Source organism: Carcharhinus amblyrhynchos, chromosome 8 (genome assembly GCF_965287045.1).
Source record: "Carcharhinus amblyrhynchos chromosome 8, sCarAmb.v2.hapA, whole genome shotgun sequence".
NCBI lineage: Eukaryota > Metazoa > Chordata > Chondrichthyes > Carcharhiniformes > Carcharhinidae > Carcharhinus > Carcharhinus amblyrhynchos.
Genome location: NC_137331.1, coordinates 113,003,176 through 113,027,514, shown reverse-complemented (window position 1 = coordinate 113,027,514; position 24,339 = coordinate 113,003,176). Strand labels below are relative to the sequence as shown.

General features: G+C 40.5%; 2 protein-coding genes across 4 annotated transcripts in view; both read right to left on the bottom strand.

Annotated features, from left to right (window-relative positions):
- Nucleotides 1–11,200, bottom strand: part of LOC145346842 (putative aminopeptidase NPEPL1) — a 31,705-nt gene extending 20,505 nt beyond the window's left edge. Inside the window, exons 1-4 of one of the 2 annotated variants that reach the window (XM_080194665.1) lie at nt 11,021–11,200; nt 5,671–5,856; nt 2,222–2,392; nt 194–283 (exon numbers count right to left, since the gene is read on the bottom strand). In XM_080194665.1, coding sequence (XP_080050791.1) covers nt 194–283; nt 2,222–2,392; nt 5,671–5,856; nt 11,021–11,200 — 627 coding nt within the window. The remainder of the gene's footprint in view (nt 1–193; nt 284–2,221; nt 2,393–5,670; nt 5,857–11,020) is intronic. The other variant, XM_080194666.1, reaches the window with a different exon arrangement.
- Nucleotides 11,201–18,173: 6,973 nt separating this feature from the next.
- Nucleotides 18,174–24,339, bottom strand: part of LOC145346844 (gamma-soluble NSF attachment protein-like) — a 53,111-nt gene continuing 46,945 nt past the window's right edge. For both annotated transcript variants that reach the window (XM_080194670.1, XM_080194668.1), the window contains 2 exons: nt 22,588–22,717; nt 18,174–19,380 (listed from right to left, as the gene is read on the bottom strand). In XM_080194670.1, the coding sequence (XP_080050796.1) occupies nt 19,231–19,380; nt 22,588–22,717 (280 nt within the window). In that variant the 3' untranslated portion in view covers nt 18,174–19,230. The remainder of the gene's footprint in view (nt 19,381–22,587; nt 22,718–24,339) is intronic.

Sequence of the window (24,339 nt, the reverse complement as noted above, 5' to 3'; positions counted from 1 at the left end):
GTTGGACTTTAACCTGGCATTGTGAGACTTCTAACTGTGTTTATCCCAGTCCAACGCCGGCATCTCTACATCAAAGTTCAGCATGACAGGAAATGGAGAGTTGATGGCTTTTGACATTAAGTGACAGTACAGAAGAAAAATAGCTGTTTATGTTTCTGCTGTCTACATTAGCTGACATTTCAAACATTCTCACCACAAGGAAATCATCTGTATTCATCTCATTGCATGGTGTATCCACAATACGAGCAGCTATTTGAATGCCTTCAGCAGCACTTATCAGACACTATGGAAAAATAATGGCAAGTACTGAAAATCTATTAGAACAATCAATGCATATACCTGAATAAAATTACTGTATTCATATTATAACCTAAATAGGTTGTTTTTCTCTACAGAAAAAAATGAAATCATCTCAATTTTTCTAGATGGGGCTGTTCAAGTCACCACTGCAGTTTATATTACGGCATCAGAAAGCAATTATTCCAAACAATACTTGAGATATTATATAAACTGCAAGGCTGCTGTTCGCAAATTGTTACTCCTTCTTAAAAAAAAATTGATAAACAGGATTGACAAAAACAAATATAAGCTCCATACAGTCAGAAACAGGGGTATTCATAATAGGTAAAATTAAAGACTGAGGAACTAAATTTATACTTTGCTTCTGTCTTCACAAAGGAAGTAAGAAGTCTCACAACACCAGATTAACGTCCAACAGGTTTATCTGGTGGCTTGTGCTACCAAATAAACCTGTTGGGTTTTAACCTGGTGTTGTGAGACTTCTTTCTGTGTTTAGCCCAATCCATCGCCGGCATCTCCATATCATTCACGAAGGAAGACATGAATAATTTTTGAGAAACACAAGTTTTGGTGAGGAGCTGGAGTTAATCAGTTTTAGAGAAACGGTTTAGTGGAAATTGAAGGCGGATAAATCTGCAGGGCCTGATAATCTTTATCCCAGAGTATTTAAGGAAGTGGCTCTAGACAGTAGTGGTCATTTTTCAAAATTCTTTGGACTCTGGAATAGGTCCTACAGATTGGAGGGTAGCTAATGCAAGCCCGCTATTCAAAAAGGGAGGTAGAGAAAAAAACGGGGAACTATAGACCAGTGAGCCTAACGTCAGCAGTAAGGAAGTTGCTACAGTCCATTATTAAGGATTTCACAGCACAGCATCTGGAAATCAATGATATAATTAGGCAAAATCAGCATAGATTTAGACAAGGGAAATCAAGTTTGACAAATCTACTGGAACTCTTTGAAAATGTAACTAGTAGAGTGGATTTGGTTTATTTAGACTTTCAGAAGGTTTTTCATAAGGTCTCACAAAGAAAAAAATGGAATTAGGTGAGAGGAATTCCACCTTGCCAGATGATAGTGGAGAGACATTGGAGGTGAATGGCATGGTTAACCATGTCAAAGGTATTCTAGAAGAATGAGGAGAAAGTTTACCTTTTGCATGATTGCATGATTTTAAGGATAGAAGAAACCAACCAGGTGGTCAACATCAAACAAATTAGCAAAGAATTCTATAAGCATAGCCTGAGTGGAAAAAAATAAAACTTGAAGCAAGAGTGAGACCACAAAAGATGAAAGGGCTGTCTGGCACTTTGAGATGAGGGAATGGCAAAGACAATAAAATATTTTAACATTTGTTTGTGTAGAGCAAGGAAAAGCTGGGACTCCAGGAGTACAGTAAGAAGTCTCACATCACCAGGTTAAAGTCCAACAGGTTTATTTGATAGCACAAGCTACTAGCTTTCAGAGCACTACTCCTCCATCAGGTGAGTGAGTGTTCTGTTCACAAACAGGACACATAAAGACACAAACTCAATTTACAAAATAATGGTTGGAATGTGAGTCTTTACAGTCTTTATGCGTAAAAATGTTAATATGACAAAGTTTCAAGGCCCAAGGTGACAGCATCCCAGGATAATGAAAGGAGACTAGAAAGTATATTGAGACGGTACCAACCATAGGATCTGTGCTACAAGACTTCAAAATGCAAGTGTTAACCCTATCCTTCTTCCTCCCCTATACTCCAGCTCAAACTGGATTAGCAAGTCAGTAATGGCAAAATTAATCTGACCACCACTGTGCATAAATTTATACAGGATATAAATGCTACATAAAGATGGGACTGCAGGAACAAAAACAGCATGACTAAATATACATCAATAATTGCATCATCTCAGATCCTCTGAGCATCATGCTAATACTCACCTCAAGTGTAGATTCAGTAAGTGGGTTGGCGTTCTCTCCCACCAGAATAAACTCTGCAGTAACAGTGAGTTTCTCTCCGTGTTCCGGCAATCCAGTGCATCGAGTAAACAAAGGAAATGCCCTTGTTAGCGCACAAGCTGATGCAAAAACCTCTGTGTATTCACAAACTAACTGAAATAAAAGTTATAATCACATTAAGTTAAAACTATTTTTTAAAAGTGCACATATTATTTATCAGGCACGTCCAATACTGTTTACTCCTGCAATTGAGAACATGGTTGCTCTTGTCTAAAAGTGGGTCCAGAAAGTTTCTCACTAAAGTCAAAGCAGTTCATAGAATCCCTACAAGGGCAGAAGAAGGCCATTCAGTCCACCAAGTCTGCACTGACAACCCAGGCCTTATTCCCATAACCCCATGTATTTACCCTGTTAATCCCCTGACACTAGGGTCTAAATTGGCTAACATCCCATGAAACAATAAATAATAACATTGCCAGAGTTTTAAAAACATCAATTTTTTATGGAAACGTCAACTTGGAGTTCAGCACGATGGAACTAGAACCATGAGCATTTGCTGAAGTAAATATTTTGAAAATGTACTGTTTAGGAAATACAACGGACAAACCCAGTCCAACTGAGGCTAGTAAATTAGTTTGTAATCTCTGGCACCAACCGTCAGGGAAAGTCAGTCACTTAAAACTGAGAGCAACAATTTATAAAAAACAGTCCGAGGTGACCAGCACATTTGGAAAGAGCCTTATCACTTAACTCAGCATAGAATCTGAAAACCCTTTTCATTTTTTGTGGTCCCATACTTGCTTCAAATTTTACTTTCTTTCCACTCAGGCCATGCTTATAGAACTCTTTGCTATTTTATTTAATGTTGACCACCTGCTTTCTTTCATCTGTTCTTATAAAATCACACAAACACTCACTAAGAAGGTCAACTTTCTCCTCATTCTTCTAGAATGCCTTTGACATGGTTAACCATGCCATCCATATACGGCCAAACAACCTAACCTGCACGTCTGGACTGTGGGAGGAAACTGAAGCACCTGAAGGAAACCCAAGCATACATGAGGAGAATGTGCAAACTCCAGACAAACAGTGACCCGATGCCAGAATTGAACCTGGGTCCCTGGAGCTATGAGACAGCTATGTGCCACTCTGTTGTCCATCCGACAGAAAATGCTGGAAACAATTCAGAAAGTTCAGCAGAGTCTGTGTAGAGAGAGAAACAGAACTAATGGGCAGAATTTTCCATGTTGGGCAGGACTGGAAAAATCAAATTGAAAATCAATGCTCTCCAACAGTTTCCATCCCACCGATAATGATGCCCAGCCGTGTAAGGGCCGGAAAATCCCAACCAATGTTTCAGGTCTGTGGCTTTTCATCACCAAGCTGAGACGTTATCTCTGCTTCGTTCTCTACACAGATCCTGCTTAATCTGCTGGGATTCTCGCCAGCATTTTCTGTTTATATTTCAAATTTCCATCATCTGCAGAACTCTGATTTTCGATTTTCAGACTTTATGCTGAGCTAAGTGACGAGACTCTTTCCCAAACTTGATCATCTCGGACCATTTTTTATAAACTGTTGCTCTCAGTTTTATGTAATTGCCTTTCCCTGATGGTTGGTGCCAGAGATTATAGTCTAATTTACTAGCCTTGGTTGGGTTGGGTTTGTCTATTGTATTTTCTAGACAGTACATTTTCCAAATATCTAGTTCAGCAAATGTTCATGGTTCTAGTTCCATCATGCTGACTGACAGGTTGACATTTCCTTAAAAATTGATGTTTTAAAAAACTTTGGCAATGTTATTATTTATCATCTCATGGGATGTGGGTGAGCATTTGTTGTCCATCCCTAATTGCCCTCGAACTGAGTGGCTTGCTTGGCCGTTTCAGAGGGCAGTTAAGAATCAACCACATTGCTGTGGGTCTGGAGTCACATGTAGGCCAGCCGGCAGATTTCCTTCCTATTAGGACATGATTGAACCAGATGGGTTTTTACAATGACTGATTATAGTTCCTTGGTCACCATTACTGAGACTAGCTATCAATTCCAGATTCAATTCATTGAATTTAAATTCCACCAGCTGCCATAGTGCGACTTGAACCCATGTCCCCAAAGTCTTCACCTGGTCCTCTTAATGTTACAGTAATCTGTAAACTGTCTGTGCTGTTATGTGCTCTGTCTGAGGCCAGAACTCTCCATTCACCTGAAGAAAAGGGAAACCCCTCGAAAGCTGGTGAGTTTACTATCAAATAAATCGGTTGGACTTAAACCTGGTGTTGTCAGACTTTTTACTGTGATCACCACTATTCACCAAAGTTTCTGAGAACTAGAGGTGATGCCAGCGTTTTACCTCAGTCATGCAGAATTTTTTTATAAATTCATTAAAAATTTGGTAACATACAGCACAAAGTAGACCACTTGATCGGCATGCTGTCACCTTAAACATTTACTTCCCACCACCACTAGCACACAGTTGAAGCAGTGTGTACCATCCGCAGATGCACTGCAACAACTTACCAAGGCTCCTTCAACAGCACATTCCAAAAACACGCCCTTTAGGACAAGGAGAGCAGACACTCGAACATCACTGCCTGCAAGATTCCCTGCCAAACCACATACACCATCCTGTTTGAAACTATATTGTCATTCCTTCACTGTCAATGGGTCAAAACCCTGGAACTTCCTTCCTGACAGCACTACGAGTTCACCAAGACTCATGAATGCAGTGGTTCAGGGAGGAAGCCTGCTACCACCTTTGTAAGGGAAATTAAGAATGGGAAATTAAGAATGGGAAATAAATACTGGCCTTGCTAATGTGCTTGCATCGTATGAAGGAATAAAAATACTATTACAAATGAGCTAGGGAACAGCAGAAAATCTACCTCATCTGAGGTAGATTCTTCACTCAGAGAGCGGTTGGGGTGTGGAATAGACTGCCTGCTGTGATAGTGGAGTCGGACACTTTAGGAACTTTAAACGGTTATTGGATAGGCACATGGAGCACACTGGAATTATAGGGAGTGAGATAGCTTGATCTTGGGGTTGGACATAGCTCGGCACAACATTGAGGGCAAAGGGCCTGTACTGTGCTGTTATGTTCTAAGTTTATGTAGAAAGCAGAAATCAGACTCAACAGAAAAGTACATTAGAAGAGAATTATCCCTCAATCTACAAATTGCTCAATAATACTGATCTAAAAACAATATTAAACCTGCCTGCACATTACTTTCTTTGACAATTCCTTCAGCTTTTAAAATGGCAAAATTATTAGGAATGCACTCTGAAGGAGACATTCCGTTGATACTGAATATCTTTTATGATAAATTAAGGAAACATTAAGTTATAGTTTTAGAAACGAGAATGGTTGTGAATAAAAATTAGGAAGAAAGTACATACAGCGTACATGCATGGGAGCCTAGTCGATCACTCACCACAATGCACCGGTTAATTCTTCTAGACGAACAATTGCAAATCAGTCGTGTGAGAAAGTGAGCTGAAGAAGGGCTGTTGTGGCGGCTGACTTTGGACGGGAGCGCTGCCACAACAGCATAATCGAGCCAAAGAGAACAAGTATCAATTGGATTTGGATTCAAAGCGTTCAGTGCAGCCTGCCAGACCTGAATGATAAACAAGGTGTTAACACTGTAAATTTGGAATTTCACAGGAAAGAATTACTATGATCATAGACACACTGGTCACATACAACAGAGTAAGAAGTCTCTCAACACCAGGTTAAAGTCCAACCATTAAACTGGTTGGACTTTAACCTGGTATTGAGAGACTTCTTACTGTGTTTACCCCAGTCCAACGCCGGCATCTTCACATCATGACACAGAAACAGGCTGTTCAGCTTTAGGGCATGCAGCAGATTTCAGACTGGACAAGTTATTGGGAAAAACACATGAACCCAAGTTTTATTTGAATTGAGCAAAGTAATTAGGACCAACTCATTTATAATCACACAAAACATTTTTTAAAAGAAATGTTAAGTACCTCCCTTGCCATAGTGGCTAAATATGCTAGATGATGGGCTACACAGTAAACCAAACCATAAGGATTCTTGCTTCAATTTGTAGAGTTACCTATCTGGGTAGCATGGTGACACAGTGGTTAGCACTGCTGCCTGCTGCCACATAACACCAGGGACTCATGTTCGATTCCCTGCTTGGGTCACTGCCTGTACGGAGTTTGCACGTTCTCCTAATTTCTGTGTGGGCTTCCTCCGTGTGCTCTGGTTTTCTCCTATAGTCCGAAAGACGTACTGGTTAGATGCATTGGCCATGCTAAACTCTCTCTGTGTACCTGAACAGGCACCGGAGTGTAGCGACTAGGGGATTTTCACAGTAACTTCATTGCAGTATTAATGTAAGCCTACTTGTGACACTCATAAAATAAACTTTAAACTTGTGGTCATAGCTGCAGTTGGGGTATTACAAATGGCTACAGTATCACTGGAGTCATCAGCGCAGTGACACTGACAGAAAAAGTTAGCCTTGGCTCCTTCCTTAAAATGAAAGGACAGAAAGGACTCAGAAAGGACGGTAGGACTAGGGGGCACAGCCTCAAGATAAAGGGGGAGCGGTTTAGAACGGAGTTGAGGAAGAATTTCTTCACTCAAAGGGTGGTGAATCTCTGGAATTCTCTGCCCGTTGAAGTGGTGGAGGCTACCTCGCTAAATATTTTTAAGACGCGGGGTTGATGGGTTTTTGATAAGAGAGGGGATTAAGGGTTATGGGGAGAGGGCGGGAATGTGGAACTGAGCCACGACAGATCAGCCATGATCTTATTGAATGGCGGGGCAGTCTCGAAGGGCCAGATGGCCTACTCCTGCTCCTATTTCTTATGTTCTTATGAAAGAGACGATGAATGATTTCAAAAGGAAACTCTATGGGCAATAAACTTCCAGGGCTAGGGGAATAGAGAAGGGAAATGGGATTGACTGGATTGCTCTACAGACTGCCAGTATGGACTCAATGGGTCAAATGGCCTCCTTCTGTGCCGTTATGATGCAACGAGAATGATTATCCAGTAATCCCTGTTAAAACATATGCATTAATGAATATCAAGTGACATTTTGGCAACAACAATATTAAGCCAGAGTTGAAAAGAATAGAGGCTGTGAACTTGAGGGTGGCATGGTAACACAGTGGATAGCACTGCTGCTTCACAGTGTCAGGAACACGGATTTGATTCCCGGCTTGGGTCACTATCTTCGTGGAGTTTGTACATTCTCTCCGTGTCTGCGTGGGTTTCCTCTTGGTGCTCCGGTTTCCTCCCACAGTCTGAAAGACACGCTGGTTAGGTACATTGACCCGAACAGGCACTGGAATAAGGCAGCTAAGGAAATTTCACAGTAACTTCATTGTAGTGTTAATGTAAGCCTTACTTGTGACTAATAAATAAACTTTAGCCACATCTCGTCCTACAAGTTAAAAATCTGTGCACAAGCATTTTGCATATGTGCAAAAATAGTGCACAAGCTCTTACCTCAATAGATTCAGGATTAAACGTATGTCAACATTTCTGAGGCTTCCCCCCATGAATGTGCACATATAAAATCAGATCTGTAATTTCAACCGTAGTATGGGTTTCTCTATGTAACCAAGAATTACTCCAGCAAGTTAAGGAATGCAGATACACCAAGCACAGCGGACATGGCTGTACATAAACTTAAACATTTAGTTTTGCCTCAATAGTAAGGTGGTGATTACACCCCCAAGCACACTAACAGCTTCCTCTAATGGTCTGTCATACAAGATCGCACAAACGTTTCTTATTAAAAAATGCTCTACTAGACTTGCTTGGGATCTTCATAGACCAATTTTAAAAATTATTCTCAACGTTTGGAAAAAGAAACACAGCTCTATCGCTCTTCTATAATTAGCTGACCATGCAATGTACCTCTGCATATATAGAAGCATTGAAATTCTGGATCATAGAAATCATACAAAATGTACAGTACAGAAAGAGGCCAATCGGCCCATCAAGTCTGCACCGACCACAATCCCACCCAGGCCCTACTCCCAGATCCCTACGTACTTACCCACTAAATCTCTCTAACCTACACATCTCAGGATACTAAGGGGCTTTTTTTTTGTTGCATGGCCCATCAACATAACCTGCACATTTTTGGACTGTGGGAGGAAACTGGAGCACCCAGAGGAAACCCACGCAGACATGAGGAGAATGTGCAAACTCCACACAGACAATGACCCAAGCCGGGAATCGAACCCAGGTCCCTGGAGCTGTGAAGCAGCAGTGCTAACCACTGTGCCAACGTGCCGGATATTTGAGTTTAGGACGAGATGTAACTTGGAGTCTGCCAAATTCACTTGAAACAAGCCTCTGTAATGCAACTTTCAGTGGCAAGAATTCTCCTTAAACTTGTACTGAGTTAAAGTAAATCCCTATCTTTCAAAGCTAAGCTACTTTGTTTTCTGCTCACAGGCTACTATGACAAAAAACAGCATCTCTAACATAATAAAATATCCCAAAGAAATTCATATAAAACACTGAGCCTCGTAAGAAGAAATTAGGAGAGATGTCCAAAATCTTGATCAAAACGGTAGATTTCAAGGGGTGTCTTTAAAGGGGGAAATGAGGCTTACAGAGAGATTTCCAAAACTTAGGGCTTAGACAGTTTAAGGCATGGGCACCAATGGAGTGTTTAAAATCAAGGACACTTAACAGTCCAGAATTAGAGGAACACATATCTCAGGAGGTTGAGAGTTTGAAGGAGATTAGAAGGATTTGAAAACAAGGGTGAGAATTAAAAAAAAGGCATTGTTTGACTTGTTTGGATGGCATGGTGGCACAGTGGTTAGCACTGCTTCCTGGAAGTGCCAGGGGACCCGGGTTCAACTCCAGTCTCAAGTGACTGTCGATGTGTGGAGTCTGCAAATTCTCCCCGTATCCACGTAGGTTTCCTCTGGGTGTTCTGGTTTCCTCCCACAGTCCAAAGATGTGCGGGTTAGGTTGATTGGCTATGCTAAATTGCCCCTTAGTATCCCAAAATGTGTAGGTTAGGGGGATTAGCAGGATAAATATGTGGAGTTATGAGGATAGGGACTGGGTGGGACTGTTGTCAATGCAGACTCAATGGGCCAAATGGTCTCCTTCTGCACTGTAGGGATTCTATGACTGGAATACAATGTAGGTCAGCGAGCAAACGAGGGTGAACGGAACTTGGTGCAAGTTAGGACAAGTCGAGTTTTGGATGATGTCAAAATAATCAAACGAACATGAATAACACTGTTCAAACTTGAACCAAATACAGTTACAATGAAACTAGATTCAACTAAACCACAGGGAAGTAACATGTAAGCATACAAAAACTGAAAAAAAATTTACAAAACAGGCACAAAACTCAGTGGAATCTATAATGTCGCTTTCTACAAGGAAAGGGGTAGTGGCACTATAGACGCAATTAAACAGTGAAATGCAGTTTATAGCAACCAGTTTCATTGATTATCTATTGGTCTAAATCTACAGTTGATGCTCACTAATTACAACATTTAGCACTGCCTCCAGTAAAAAGTGTCCATTGTAGATACTCCTCCTATTAACAACGTAAAAGGAAGAGGGGGGAATTGCACCTTGGCTAGGACGCTCATTAAGTTGAAAAATACACAAGCGAAAATTATTTAGCAACCCAACTCATGCAGCCTTTACAAAAAAGGTCTTGGCAACCAGCACAATTCAGTGAGGAGGCAACTTTAATTTACATTACAACTTTAGCATAGTAACATATTCTAAAGTGCTTCACTGGACAGTTATAAAACAAATTTTCAAACCAAATCACATGAGATAGTAGGCCAGGTGACCTAAAACACAATCAAAGAGGTAAGTGTTAAGAATTTTAAGAAGGGAATTCTAGAGGATAGGACGCTGGCAGCTAAGGCATGGCCACTCCTAAAAATAAATACTGTATTTTATTCAAGAAACACATTCGTAGTCCAAAGGTTGAATTGCAATATGAATTGCATCAATCAGGTTAAAGATGTCTGAATTTGTAACAAGCGTATAGTAACAGAAATAATCAAGTTACAAACGAAAATTCAAGATTTCATGCTGTGATGTTTCCATCATGCCAAAGTCTGAATGCTGGAGTGATTGAAGTTGCCATTCTGCAAGAGGACAGAAATGGAGGTGCTGAAATATCTCAGGTTGTGGATATGAAGGAGATTGGGAGGGCGAAGGGCATGCAGGGATTTGAAAACAAGGAAGAAATTTCTCAAAAAAAAGTGAAGAATGAGTTTGTTTTGAATTTACTTATGCTAAATCCAGATCGCTGTAGCTTGAAATTTAGCCAGTCAGTGAAGAAGTGGATCAGTCAGGATGAGTTAGCAAGCTAAATGGATGGGTGATCAGTTGGGGTGGGCTAGTAGGTCAGATAGAAGGTCTGACTGGTCGCAGTGGGCTAGCAGGTCAGGTTGAGGGGCTGAACTGGGCAAGGTGGGAAGTCTCACAACACCAGGTTAAAGTCCAACAGGTTTATTTGATAGTAAACGCCACTATCGTGCGTTTACGATCAAATAAGTCTGTTGGACTTTAACCTGGTTTTTGTGAGACTTCTTACTGTGTTTACCCCAGCCCAACGCCAGCATCTCCACATTATGGGCAAGGTGGGCCAGCAGGCCAGGTAGAGGGGCTGACTGGGCAAGATGGGCTAACAGGCCAGGTAGAAGGGCCGATTGGGCAAGGTGGGCCAGTAACCAGGTAAAGGGGCAGACTGGCCTCCTCCTGTTCTTGAGCCAAAGCCACCATTTTGGAGTCACTCACCTCCTGACTGACCCGGGGCTCCAATTTCCCCTTCACTTGGCTCCAGGTGAGCTTTTGTAGATTTGGCAGCTGTCCCACCAGCAGCACCGGCCGGGCCTGAGGGTCGGCATCCCCGGCGCTGCCCGTGAACACCAGCTGCTCGATCACCCGCGCAGCCCCGGCCCCACCGCCACCTTTCATCGCACCGCCTCTGACAGCTCCACCGCGCCTGAGCGGAGCCGGCCGCCGCCGGCCCCGGGGAGCATGCGCACCTCTCCTTCCTTCCAGAGCTAAGCGCAGAGTGAATTGCAACATTGCCAAGTGTCGATGTTATCTACAAGTTGTTCCATTCGTAGTTGATTTAAAAGTTAGGGTCCAAAGTTTTATTTTAGAACAAAATTAGGTGTTGGTTACTTGTAGACAAAGTATGTGAATTATAGGTAACGTTAAAGCCTAATACATTTTATGTCTAGTAAGCTTTCATTATTTCCCCCACAGTTTTGCATTTTATCTAAAAGAATCATAGAATGGATACGGCACATAAGGAGGCCATTCATCCCGTGTGTGTGCCGGCCCTCTGAAAGAGCCATCCCCAGTATTTTTTCCCCGGTGGCCCTGAAAATTCTGACTTAGATGATCCATTAGTTCCCTTTTGAAAACCTTATTGACTTTACCTCCACCCACTCTCGTGCAATGCCCTTCAGAAGGTATCTAGTGGGTGCGTGAGAAAGTCTCCATGCACTATTGTTTGTCAATGTTGTTAAATCTGTTTTTCAATCTTTCCACTGACGTAAAGTTTTTCAATTTCTACTCTGTCCATATACCTCATGATGTTGAACTTCTCAATCAAATCTTCTCTCAATCTTCAACTTCAATATCAACTTCCCCACTCACTCTACTAAATAAGTCGAAGATTGCGCATATCGACCCATACATCAAGTTTCTACAAAGATGCAAGAAAGCAGTCAGGGCTACACATGAACCCACTCAAGTTGACCTATAACACAGACGCTGCTGAGACTTTGACGTATCTCTCTCACACTCCTCAACCACTTCATACACCAGCTCTACAGCAGACACCACAACCTGGAAACCAAGAGAGTCCATATTCTCAACTTGCGCTCAGGACGCAGCAGAGCACTTGCGAAACATCGCCAAGTACACAAGACAATAGAACTATGCTGCCTACATGCACACCAACATCAGGAAACTTGAGGAACTCAACATCATCACCAGCAGCAACCAAGCCTCCACCAGTACCACAGAAGAAAACAGCATCACTACAAGAAAGTCCATTGTCAATTTGTCAGACTACATCCATCAACCAGACAAAATCAAAGTTTGCAGCCGAGAGCTCAATTTCTGCCCCATCACCAAAATGGACACCATGGTCTCGCAGCAGACCCAGAGGAATTCATCAGGTGAATGAGGCTCTGGGAGTTCTGCCACAAAGCCCAAGAGGCCAACAGCCCAATAAATGAATTGGACAATGAATGAACTGAAACAGCCAACAGAGAGATCTGTGGTGCAGCATTCAAAGAGATTGAAGAAGAAATTGGCTTCCACTGGAAGGCCGCTGCCCTCAACTTGATATGTATGCCCAAGCTGTCAGGAGATGCATCAATGCCAGATTCATTAGCCACACTCAAGGCAGTCCTGAACATCACCCAAGCACAATGCAATGTCATCTGCACGCTCAAGATCAACCGTAACATTGTCATCAAACCAGCAGAGGGGTCACCGTCATACTGAACGGAACAGATTACTGCAAAGTGTCCCAACAACTGAATAATGAGGAACACTACAGACAGTTACCCCCAAGTCTGACCAAAGAACACCCACCAACCCATCAGACTGAACAAGACTTTTGAACTGGACTGTTAGAGCACCCTCTGTGCTCTCATCCCAAGTACTCCCTGCATTAGAGATCTCTACTGCCTTGCGAAGATGCACAAGGCCAACACACCCAGCCTTCCCATTGTATTATGCAATAGGACTCTGTGTGAGAACTTCTCTGGCTACTTTGATGGTATCCTGAAATCCATCGTACAAGGAACCCTCAGCTTCTGTAACGACACTACAGACTTCTTACAGAAACTCAGCACCCATGGATCAGTTGAACCAGGAACACTGTTCATCACAATGGACATCTCGGCACTCTACACCAGCATTCCCCATGACAATAGCATTGCTGCAACAGCTTCAGTACTCAACAACTGTCAATCTCCAGTTGCAATTCGACAACTCATCCGCTTCATCCTGGACTATAATGTCTTCACCTTCAACAACCAGTTCTTCATCTAGACACATAGAACAGCCATGGGGACAAAATTTGCACCTCAATACACTAACGGCTTCACGGACGAGTTCAAACAAACCGACACTATACACTAAATACATTGATCACATTTTCTTCCTTTGGACTAATGGCAAAGAGTCATTGAATCAACTATATGATGCCATCAACAAGTTCCATCCCACCATCAGACTCACCGTGGACTACTCTCCAGAATCAGTTGCATTCTTGGACACATGCATCTCCATCAAGGACTGTCACCTCAGCACTTCACTCTACCACAAGCCCAAGGATAATCTCACGATGGTCCATTTCTCCAGCTTCCACCCTAAACACATTAAAGAAGCCATTCCCTATGGACAAGCCCTCCATATACACAGGATCTGCTCAGAGGAGGAGGAACAAAACAGAAGCCTACAGATGCCCTTGTAAGAACAGGATATGGCACTCAACTAATCGATCTACAGTTCCAATGTGCCACAGCGAAAAACCGCACCAACTTCCTCAGAAGACAAACACAGGACACAGCAGAGTACAGAGTATCCTTCGGCATCCAATACTTCCCCAGAGCAGAGAAACTGTGACATCATCTTCAGAGCCTTCAACATGCCACTGAAGACGACAAATGTCTCGCCAAGGTCATCCCTACACCCCCACTACTTGCCTTCAAACAACCATGCAACCTCAGACCATTGTTCGCAGTAAACTACCCAACCTTCAGGAAAACAGCGACCACAACACCACACAATCTTGCCACGGTAACCTCTGCAAGACATGTCAGATCATCGACACGGAAACCACCATCACATGAGAATACCACCCACCAGGTACACAGTACATACTCATCTGACTCAGCTAATGTTATCTATCTGATACGCTGCAGGAAAGGATGTCCCAAGGCATGGTACATCAGTGAGACCATGTAGACAGTACGACAACGGATGAACGGACACCACGCGACAATCACTAGGTAGGAGTATTCCCTTCTAGTCGGGGAACACTTCAGCAGGCAAGAACATTCAGCCTCCGATTTTCAGGTAAGTGTTCTCCAAGGCGGCCTTCAAAGCACAGTACAACACAGAATCGCCGAGCAGAAACTGATAGCCAAGTTCCGTACATGAGGATGGTCTCAACCGGGATCTTGGGTTCATGTCACACGAATGTAACCCCTACCATTTGGTCTTGGCATACAAAGTCCTATTAACGGCCCTGGCTCGCGACAATTCACACCTCTTTAACCTGTGATTATCCCTCTCTCACTCTCACTGTCTGTACATGTAAAGACTTGATTACCTGTATAGACTTGCATTCCAACCATTATCTTGTTATTGTGTCGCTGTCTATATATGCCGTGTTTGTGAACCCACCTCTTCACTCACCTGATGAAGGAGCAGCACATTGGAAACTTGTGATTCAAAATAAACCTGTTGGACTTTAACCTGGTATTGAGATTTCTTACTCTACTAAATAAGATTTTCATCCCTGCAACCATTCCCATGAATCTTTACTGCACCCTCTCTAAAACCTTCACATCCTTCTTGAAGTGGGATAACCAGAGCTGGACGTAATACTCCAGAAACCAGATTTATCACAATGGCAACTGCATTACTCATACACAGTAATATGCAAGTACACAGTTTGTGTAAAAGTAGAAGTCTGCTAGTTTTTTTTGTTATGCAAGATTTCATAACGTAGCGCACGTGAATATGTACTTCTATAGGACGGGCATACTAAGAACAGGGAATAAAATATTGAGTCATCTTGTATTTGTTAGTAAAAGCAGGAAACACTGTCAACAAATATCCAGAAACAGAGAAAGGCAAGTGTGAAAGTAGCTTAGATATCATTTGTATGTAAACTGGGTTTAATGTTGGCACTGTGATTAGCACTACTGCCTCACAGCACCAGGGATCCGGGTTCGATTCCCAGCTTGGGTCATTATCTGTGTGGTGTTTACACATTCTCCCTGTCTGTATGGGTTTCTTCTGGGTGCTCCTGTTTCCTCCCACAGTACAAAGATGTACAAAGGCGGATTTGCAATACTAAATTGCCCCTTAGTGTCAGGGGGACTAGCTAGGGTAAATGCATGGGTTTGTGGGAATAGGGCCTGGATGGAATTGTGGTCTGAATGGCCTCCTTCTGCACTGTAGGTTTCTACAAACGGGAAATGAAGATCCAAGTAGAACAGATAACCACATTGCTAATGGAGGGAGCAATGTCTAAAATTACAGTTGGCCAGTAGTGCCCCCAGGGAAGGAAGATTGACTCAATCGTATTGATTATATTCACTAGAGTTTAGAACAGTGAAACTTATAAAATTCTAACAGTGTTAGACAGGATAGATTTAGAAAGAATGATCCCTATGGGGGGGGGGGGGAGCGGGGGGGAGGGGTGTCCACAACTACGGGTCATAGTTTGCGGATCAGGAGTAAACCTTTCAGGACTGAGGTAAGGAGAAATTTCTTCACCCAGGGGGTGGTGAATGTGTGGAATGCACTACCACAGAATGTAATTGAGGCCAAAATGTTCTCTGATTTGAAGAAGAAATTAGGTATATCTCTTGGGGCTAAAGGAATCAAGGGATATGAGGAATCAGAATATTGAATTCGGTGATCAGCCATGATCAAAATGAATGGCGGAGCAGGCTCGAAGGGCTAAATGGCTACTCCTGCTTCTAGTTTCTATGTTCATATAAACACAAAGATATGCAATCTCAAATCTTACAAACCAGATGGGATTTCCAAAATGGCTGTCAAAAGTTATTAATTTGTCAATCTTAAGAGTTTATTTCACCAATGTAATAATCTGACTTGGTTCATTGCAGTAGTTAATAAAAAAAGCATGCATTAATACTCATATATAGCAATACATTGACCTTATGTAAGTAACACTGTCAGTTAACAATTGGCTAATCAGATTGCTAGATAACTCTGACTGCATACATTCATTTTTATTATATGGTTTTATCATCAATAAGAATTCTTTTCTTAGCTTTTATTGGTCGAGGGATTGAATTGGAGCCGTGAGGTCATGTTGCAACTGTACAAAACTCTGGTGTGGCCGCATTTGGAGTATTGCATACAGTTCTGGTCGTCGCATTATAAGAAGGATGTGGAGGCATTGGAAAGGGTGCAGAGGAGGTTTACCAGGATGTTGCCTGGTATAGTGGGAAGGTCTAATGAGGAAAGGCTGAGGGACTTGAGGTTGTTTTTGTTAGGAAGAAGAAGGTTGAGAGGTGACCTAATTGAGGCAAACAAGATGATCAGAGGGTTAGATAGGGTGGATAGTGAGAGCTTTTTTCCTCGGATGGTGATGGCTAACACATGGGGGGCTTTAAATTAAGGGGTGGTAATTATAGGACGGATGTCAGAGGTAGGTTCTTTACTCAGAGGGTAGTAAGGGCGTGGAATGCCCTCTGAGTAGTTGCGGACTCGCCAACTTTAAGGGCGTTCAAATGATCAGTGGATAGGTATATGGATAACATTGGAATAGTTTAGGTTAGAGGGTCATTAGATTGGTTCCACTGTTCGGCGCAACATCAAGGGCCGAAGGGCCTGTATTGCACTGTAATGTTCTAATCTTCTAATCTAATTTTCGTTCTCTAACTCACGATTTCTTTGATTTAGTATTATTTTATAAACACAGCTTGAAGACAGCCTAAAGGAAGATTCAATAAAAACCTAACATTATCAAAATTAATTGACCTACTCTATAAAGCACACAAATATATTTACCATTCAACTTCTTTACTCCTAGTCTCTGTGGTTACATATCAAGATAGAATTAATCTTTACAAGATACCTGCCCCAAAATATCACATCATCTCAGTACAGTCAGGAAGAAGTGAAACTTGTCAGTGAGGGTAGATGAACTCCCTTCATCTCTAATAATTCTCTGGCAAGTTCATGATTCTCTGAAAGTTTAGACAGTTGCTGCAGAGGCTCGAAATGCAGATGATGAACGGAGGGATCCATTCTGTTTCCGGTTATATAATTTCAACCTCATATCATTCATTCAAATGTAGCTTAGCCAAAATATATACTGGCTTCTGTTAACAGCTTTCCAGTGGCTGTGGGTGTTTTGTTTAAGTAATCATATGGAATTCTGTCTGGGGATGTAACAACATAAATGTGAAAAGGTTTGAACAACCCAATGGTCTCTCGACTGTAAGTAACCATTGATTCTTTCTGAGGATAACATATTTTCTTTTGTAATATCCAATCAAGCTTGTAAACATAATAGTCACTTTAGTATATATTTTTTTAACAAACTCAGCATGATATAGGGCAGTGCTTTTGCAATTCAGTCTGAAAAAAGTAGCTGAATTCAGGAGGAATTGCATAAGTAAGATCACAGGATCACTACAGTGCAGGAGGAGGTCATTTGGCCCATCGAGTCAGTACCAACTCTCTGTAAGAGAATCTTACCCAGGCCCACCCTGCCCACCCCCCACCCTATCCCCATAAACCCATGCATCTACCTCACTAATCCCCCCTAACCTCACATCTTTGGACACTATGGGGCAATTTATCATGACCAATCCACCTAACTCGCACATCTTTGTACTGTGGGAGGAAACTGGAGCACCCGGAGGATACCCACAGACACGGGGAGAACACGTAAACTCCACATAGTCAGTCAGCCACGGCTGGAATCAAACACGGGTTCCTGGTGCTGTGAGGCAGTAGTGGTATTACTGTGCCACCTGAAAAACATTAAATCAAGTATATTTTCTGTTTTTGTTTTTAAACCTAGCTTAATTAACAATATGCTTAGAAATCTCTTTAAATTTTGACAAATATGAGAAGCTATCTTTTGCGGCAAGCATGAGCATAGTAAATTGCAACAAGTTCAGTAAAACACTTATCCAAAAAGAAATCCAGGTAAGTACAATACTTTACTTTGGACAAATTTCAAAACCTGTATACATAAAGCAGCCTTTTCATGTTTACACTGTGACACCATTGACAAACACAGACAAAGAACATCAACAAGTATTTCCTGATCTGCAGGCCTTAGTTTCTCAGTGACAGCAAACTCAGAAAATTACAATTTTGTTCCTATTATAATATTTCAGTTATGAAGTAATTTGCATCAATATCAGGAGTTGCTTTTATGATGTTGGTTTAAATTAAAATGACTAAGATTGAAAATGCAATTACAAAAAGCTTTTTGCAAGTTTGTACTCCAGTCTCATAGGATACATTAACAATTGCTGAACCATGCGCATTATGATTTGAATTAGACAACACGTATATACATGATAGTTCATAAATACTGAATTCTATTTAACATGTACAAATATCTCAAGCATATGTTCCCACATCACAGGATAAGTGTAAAAGGAACACTTTAATGGTAGCAAGATCCAGCCTTAATGATACAGTATCCTTTCATCAACTGTGCAATATTAAAGCTACAATGTTGTTTAGTAAATTCATTCTGAACATATTTTTAAACTCCTTTTTTTTAATAATCTTCCTAAAGTTTTGTCATTATTCAACATCCTCAAAGTCTTAAAAGATCAAAAACAAATCTGTCGTACAATAAATAAACTGCTTAATTCAGGATAGTGTGATATATGTGTGGAAGTCCTTAAAAAGAAAATGTTCTTTATAGCAAGATTTCTTTACACCAATTTAAAATTGCACCTTTAAGATTACATTTCCAAAACAAAAAAAGCACACGGAAAATTATCTAACAAATTGTACATAATGCAGAATTAGCCAAATCTAAACGCTGCCACCAACCCTAAATATTCACAATGTCATATTTAAATCAGTCTGATTCTTGAGCAATTCCTACACAACCCAGAATCTCACAGGTTAACGGTTGGCAGCTAAAGACAAGAGTGTGGATTGTTTTGAGCTTTGGCCTTCACTTCTAAGCAATTCAATTTGAGCTGAAATATGTCAACCAAGAGATCTGTCCATAACTAGCACAATCCAGAGGAATACTCATCGTCCTCTTCATTAGTAGTACCAGCTGCATTTTGTGCAGATTCTCCAGCTTCTTGTTGAGACTCAGGTGACTTCTTTTTTGTTCCCCCTCCAGGGACTCGCAAGCTTAGAGACAGTTTGGCATACTAGGAAAAAAAATGATTAAATAACCTTAGATACAGAAAATGTTCAAATGTTTAATTTGGTGACCCAGTATCATTTTTTAAAAATAATATACCCACTATTTAAGATAATTTTCCTCAGATAATTGTCAGTTTTCATCATGCAAACTCATGAAAACCAAGAAGGTCCAACTGTTGTTGGCCAGTCATCGACAGAAGAAGTCTGCTTAGTTACAGAATCATATAATGGTTACAATTATATACATAATTGTATATATACAATTATATATGTATAATTACATATTATGTAATACATAATACATTATGTATTATGTACACTATACATAATGTTATAATGTGATATAACATTACATCATAATGGTTATAATGAAGGAGGTCATTCAGTCTGTCATGTCCATGCTGGTTCATTGCAAGAAGAACTCATTCTAGTTTTACTCCCGCAACTTTTCCCCACAGCCCTGAAACTTTTTCTGTTATTTTTTAAAGTTTAAAACTTTATTTATTAGTCACAAATAAGGCTTAGATTAACACTGCAGTGAAGTTACTGTGAAATTCCCCTAATCGCCACAATCGGGCGCCTGTTCAGGTCAATGCACCTAACCAGCACGTCTTTCAGAACGTGGGAGGAAACCAGAGCACCCAGAGAAAACCCATGCAGTCATTGGGAGAACGTGCAAACTCCAGACAGTGACTCAAGCTGGGAATTGAACCCGGGTCCCTGGAGCTATGAAGCAGCAGTGCTACCGTGCCGCTCCGATCATTATTGAGTTCCAGATAATTATCAGGTTCTCTTTTGGAGGCCTCAATTGAGTCTGCCTCCACCATACTCTCAGGCAGAACATTCCAGATCCTAACCACATACTGCATGAAAAAGATTTTTTTCATGTCATCTTTGCTTTTCTTGCCAGCCACCTTAAATCGGTGTCCTACGGTCACCTTTCCTTCCACCAATGGGAACAAATCTCCGATTAATTATCTATTCACCAGCAAGAAGCTTTTGGTCATCCAAAAATTTTGAAATTGTGCCCTGAACAACAAAGCTCATTAATACAGATTAACTGATCCTAACACCAGCCTCTGGGGAAATCGTACTGTATCTTCTTCCAGTCCAAGAAACTATTCAACATTACTTAGCCAATTTCATATCCATGCTGCCTCTGACCCTTTTATTTCATGGGCTTCAGCTTTGCTGACAAGCCTGATATCTGGCAGTTTGTCAAGATGCCTTTTGACCTCTTTTAGGTTCAAATGCCTTTTGGAAATCCACATCAACTTCACAGCTCTCATCAAAAGACTCAAACAAGTTAGTTGAACATGATTTATTTTAACAAATCCATGCTGGCTTGCTTTAATTAGTCCACATTTGTCCAAGTAACGGTTAATTTTGTCCTGTATTATCATTTCTAAAAGCTTTCCCATGATGAAGATTAAATCGACAGACATGAAGTTGCTGGATCCATCTTTACATTTTTTTTGAATAAGAACAGCAATTCTCCTGTCCTCTGGCACCATCCCTGTATCTAAGGAGTATTGGAAGATTAGGATCAATGCCACTGCCATTTACACCTCTACTTTCTTCGGTTACTTGAATGCATAAAGTGTGATTTATCATGTTTTAAACATAGCCAGCCTATCTGAAACCTCCTCTTTATCATAAAGTTTCTTAACTATCTCTTCTTTCACCATGACTTGCATCTTCTTACTTCATAAAAACAGATACAAGTGCTCATTTATTATGTTATACATGCTCCGTGCCTCCGTGCATAAATCTCTATTTTGGTCATTAATTGGTCCCATTCTTCTCACCAATCTATTACTGTTTATCTATCTCTGCTTTACAAAGTACTAAATTGTGCCATATGCTACACAATAATACACGCAAAGCATTTATATCAGGGACAGCATTTTTCATAAAATGAAAGTGAACATTGTATAAAGCTTTGAAATCACCACAAAAGGTATTCGTCAAGCCTGGTATTTTGTAATGCACACATTAATTGTATAAGTATTTTCAAGGGGCAACTGCTTTATCACTCTGTAGGAGGAGACATTAGGAGCAATGCAGAGTGCAAGGTCTCACACGTTACTCGTGGATTATCAGGATTCTTCACAATATTCATGAAGCAAAAAGGTTATTTTCAATTGGTGACATCCAAACATATAAAGACCATTACGTATTTCAGTGGCTATTAACTGTTAGGCAGTAATGAAACCTTCATTTTATAAGAATTTAAAATAGTAACATTATTTAAAGAAATGACATTAGGTTGTTTTTTTAGTAAAAGGCTATCCTTTGGAACAATTAGATTTTGGTGAATCTTCACAACACTGCCTCTAAGGTCACTGGACCAAATCTTCCGAGCGCTGGCAATCACAGTCAGATTGCCAATTGCTCCTATTTCCTTAGCCAGTATCGGAGCCCGAACTTCTGAACCAAGCCTCTTCAGAAATGTGAAGCATACCTGTTCTCAGAATCCTTATTCTTAATGCGGGATCATTGGAGGAAGCCAAGCCACATCCAATTTTTACTGCACTTGCTGTCGTATTCCAGTAAACATTCATTGACCAGCACACTGAAAACGCTTTGGAACATTTAAGTAACTGTTCAGTGTAACTGAAGTGATTTGGCAGAGTGGCAGGGGAGACGGAGTACAGTGGTGAGGTCAGGTCAGGGTGGGTCATGGGGAGGCTGGAGGGTGGGCAGGGAAGGGGCTATCAAGAGTCGTGGAGGAAATTGGAGGGTCAAGGCAGTCAGAAGTGTCATTGAAAAAAGATTATGGAAACTAAGTTACAGAATTTTAACATAAGTATATCCTTTTTTACAGCAATAAAATGTATAAAGTTAGTTGAAGAATTGGAAGGGTAGACGTCGAGAAGTGGTTTTCCCTGGTTGCACAGTCTAGAGCTAGGAGGTCAGCCTCAGGATGAGGGATCAATCATTTAAGAGTAATTAATGAGAAATGTATTCACTTAGAGGGTTTTAAATCTTGTGGAATATAGTTAAAACAAGGATCAGTTGAGTTTTATCTAGGGAAATTAAGGGGTATAGGGATAGGACAAGAAAGTGAACTTGAATTAAGTGATCAGCCATAATCTTACTGACTGATGCAGCAGTTCAAAAGGCTGTATGGCCTACTCTACTCCTGCTATCTCTTATGTAATACATTCTAAAAAAGTATTGGCACTGTAGAAATTATCAACCAAACTTACATCATTATCCATGTACTTGAAGAGAGGTGAATTACAGATAGCAGAAACCTGGTCCTGGTCTTGTTGATCAAATCCTTCCAGTAGCTGCTCCAAAGCAATGGCGTCTTCGCTGCCATTAAATCCTGGTATACTGTGCACAACAGGAACTATATCAGAAATTGCATCTGTAATTTATACCTTATGAGCTGAACTTTGAAGGGAAAAACAAATAAACATGTTTCAGCAACTTTTTGGTTGGTTTCTTATTAATTCAAACTGGGGATGAGAAAGTAGGTTTGTCCATCTGGCTCACATTTCCTGGATATCAAACACATACACATTAGTACTGTATATTTTTTGAACTTGTATTAGCAATTAGCACCACCCTCAAATCTTTGTCATGACAGAGGCCTTTCTGCCAAAACTAAAGGGCAATTGTAAGAAGGTGCAATTATAACTTTGAACATTAATCTTCTGAAAGATATTTTATGCAGATACAACTCTCTCAAATTTTGCCAACTTGGTCAGATTATAAAGACTGAAAAGACCCTCATAGAATTGCAAACAAGTAATACAAATTCTTACTAATCATTGTAGGATACGGCTGAAACAGGAAATGTAAAAATATAATGATTTTATTAGCAAATTATGGTTTAAAAAACATTTGCTTTTATCTAATTTAGCAGGTAAAATTGATCTAAAGTAGAAGGCTTAAAGCAAGTTGACAAATGGTTTTTTAACATGCCTGATTTTCTTTCCACTTTAAATTCACAGAACAAGCTGGAAACTTGTATCTTAATGTCAATGTCACTTTTACTTAGTTTGAAATGAAAAATTTTGGCAATATTTTCCAATTTTACATTCAGTTTGAGGGACAGAGAATCATCTAACACTAGCATTTTGAACTTTAAATGCAAGTACGAGGGCATGAAAGGAGAGCTAGCTAAAATGAATTGGCAACTTAAGGTAAGGGATAGATCAATAGAGATTGAACAGCAAGCATACAAGGAGATAGTTCAGAATATGCACAATATGCAGAATAGATATATTCCAACAGGAAAGACAGGTTCAAAGGGCAAGACCTGCCACCCATGGTTAACTAAAAACAGTTTAAAAAAGTAGCATCAAGCTTAAAAGCACATTATTGCACCAGGATGTGTCAGAAGATGTGACAATATAAAAAATAGCAAGAATGACTAAAAGATTAATAAGAAGGGGAAATTAGAGTAAAGAGGAAGCTAGTTAGGAATATAAAGACAGATTGTAAGAATTTCTATAAGTATTTAAAAGAAAAGTGTTAAACTGAGCATTGGTCCTACAGAAAATGAGCCTGGGGAATTAATCATGCAAAATAAAGAACTGAATAGATATTTTGCAACACTCTTCACTATACAAGGTTATAAGTAACATTCCAGAAATAGCTGTAAATCAGGGAATGGAATGCAGGGAGGAACTCAAGAAAGTTTCAATCATGAGGGAAGTGATACTGAGTAAATTGTTGGGAGTTGCAGCTGAACAAGTCTCCAGATTTTGATGGACTTCTTCCTTGGGTCATTAAAAAAAAAATCACTAGTTAGATAATTGATGTGCTGGTTTTAATTTTACAAATTTCCCTAGATTTGGGAAAGGTTCTATTAGATTAGAAAATAGCAAATGTAACTTCTTTAAAAGGGAGGCAGAAAGCAGGAAACTGCAGGCCAGCAAGTCATTGGAAAATTTAAAAGTTAATATTAAAGATATTATCACAAGGCACTTAGAAAAATTCAAGATAAT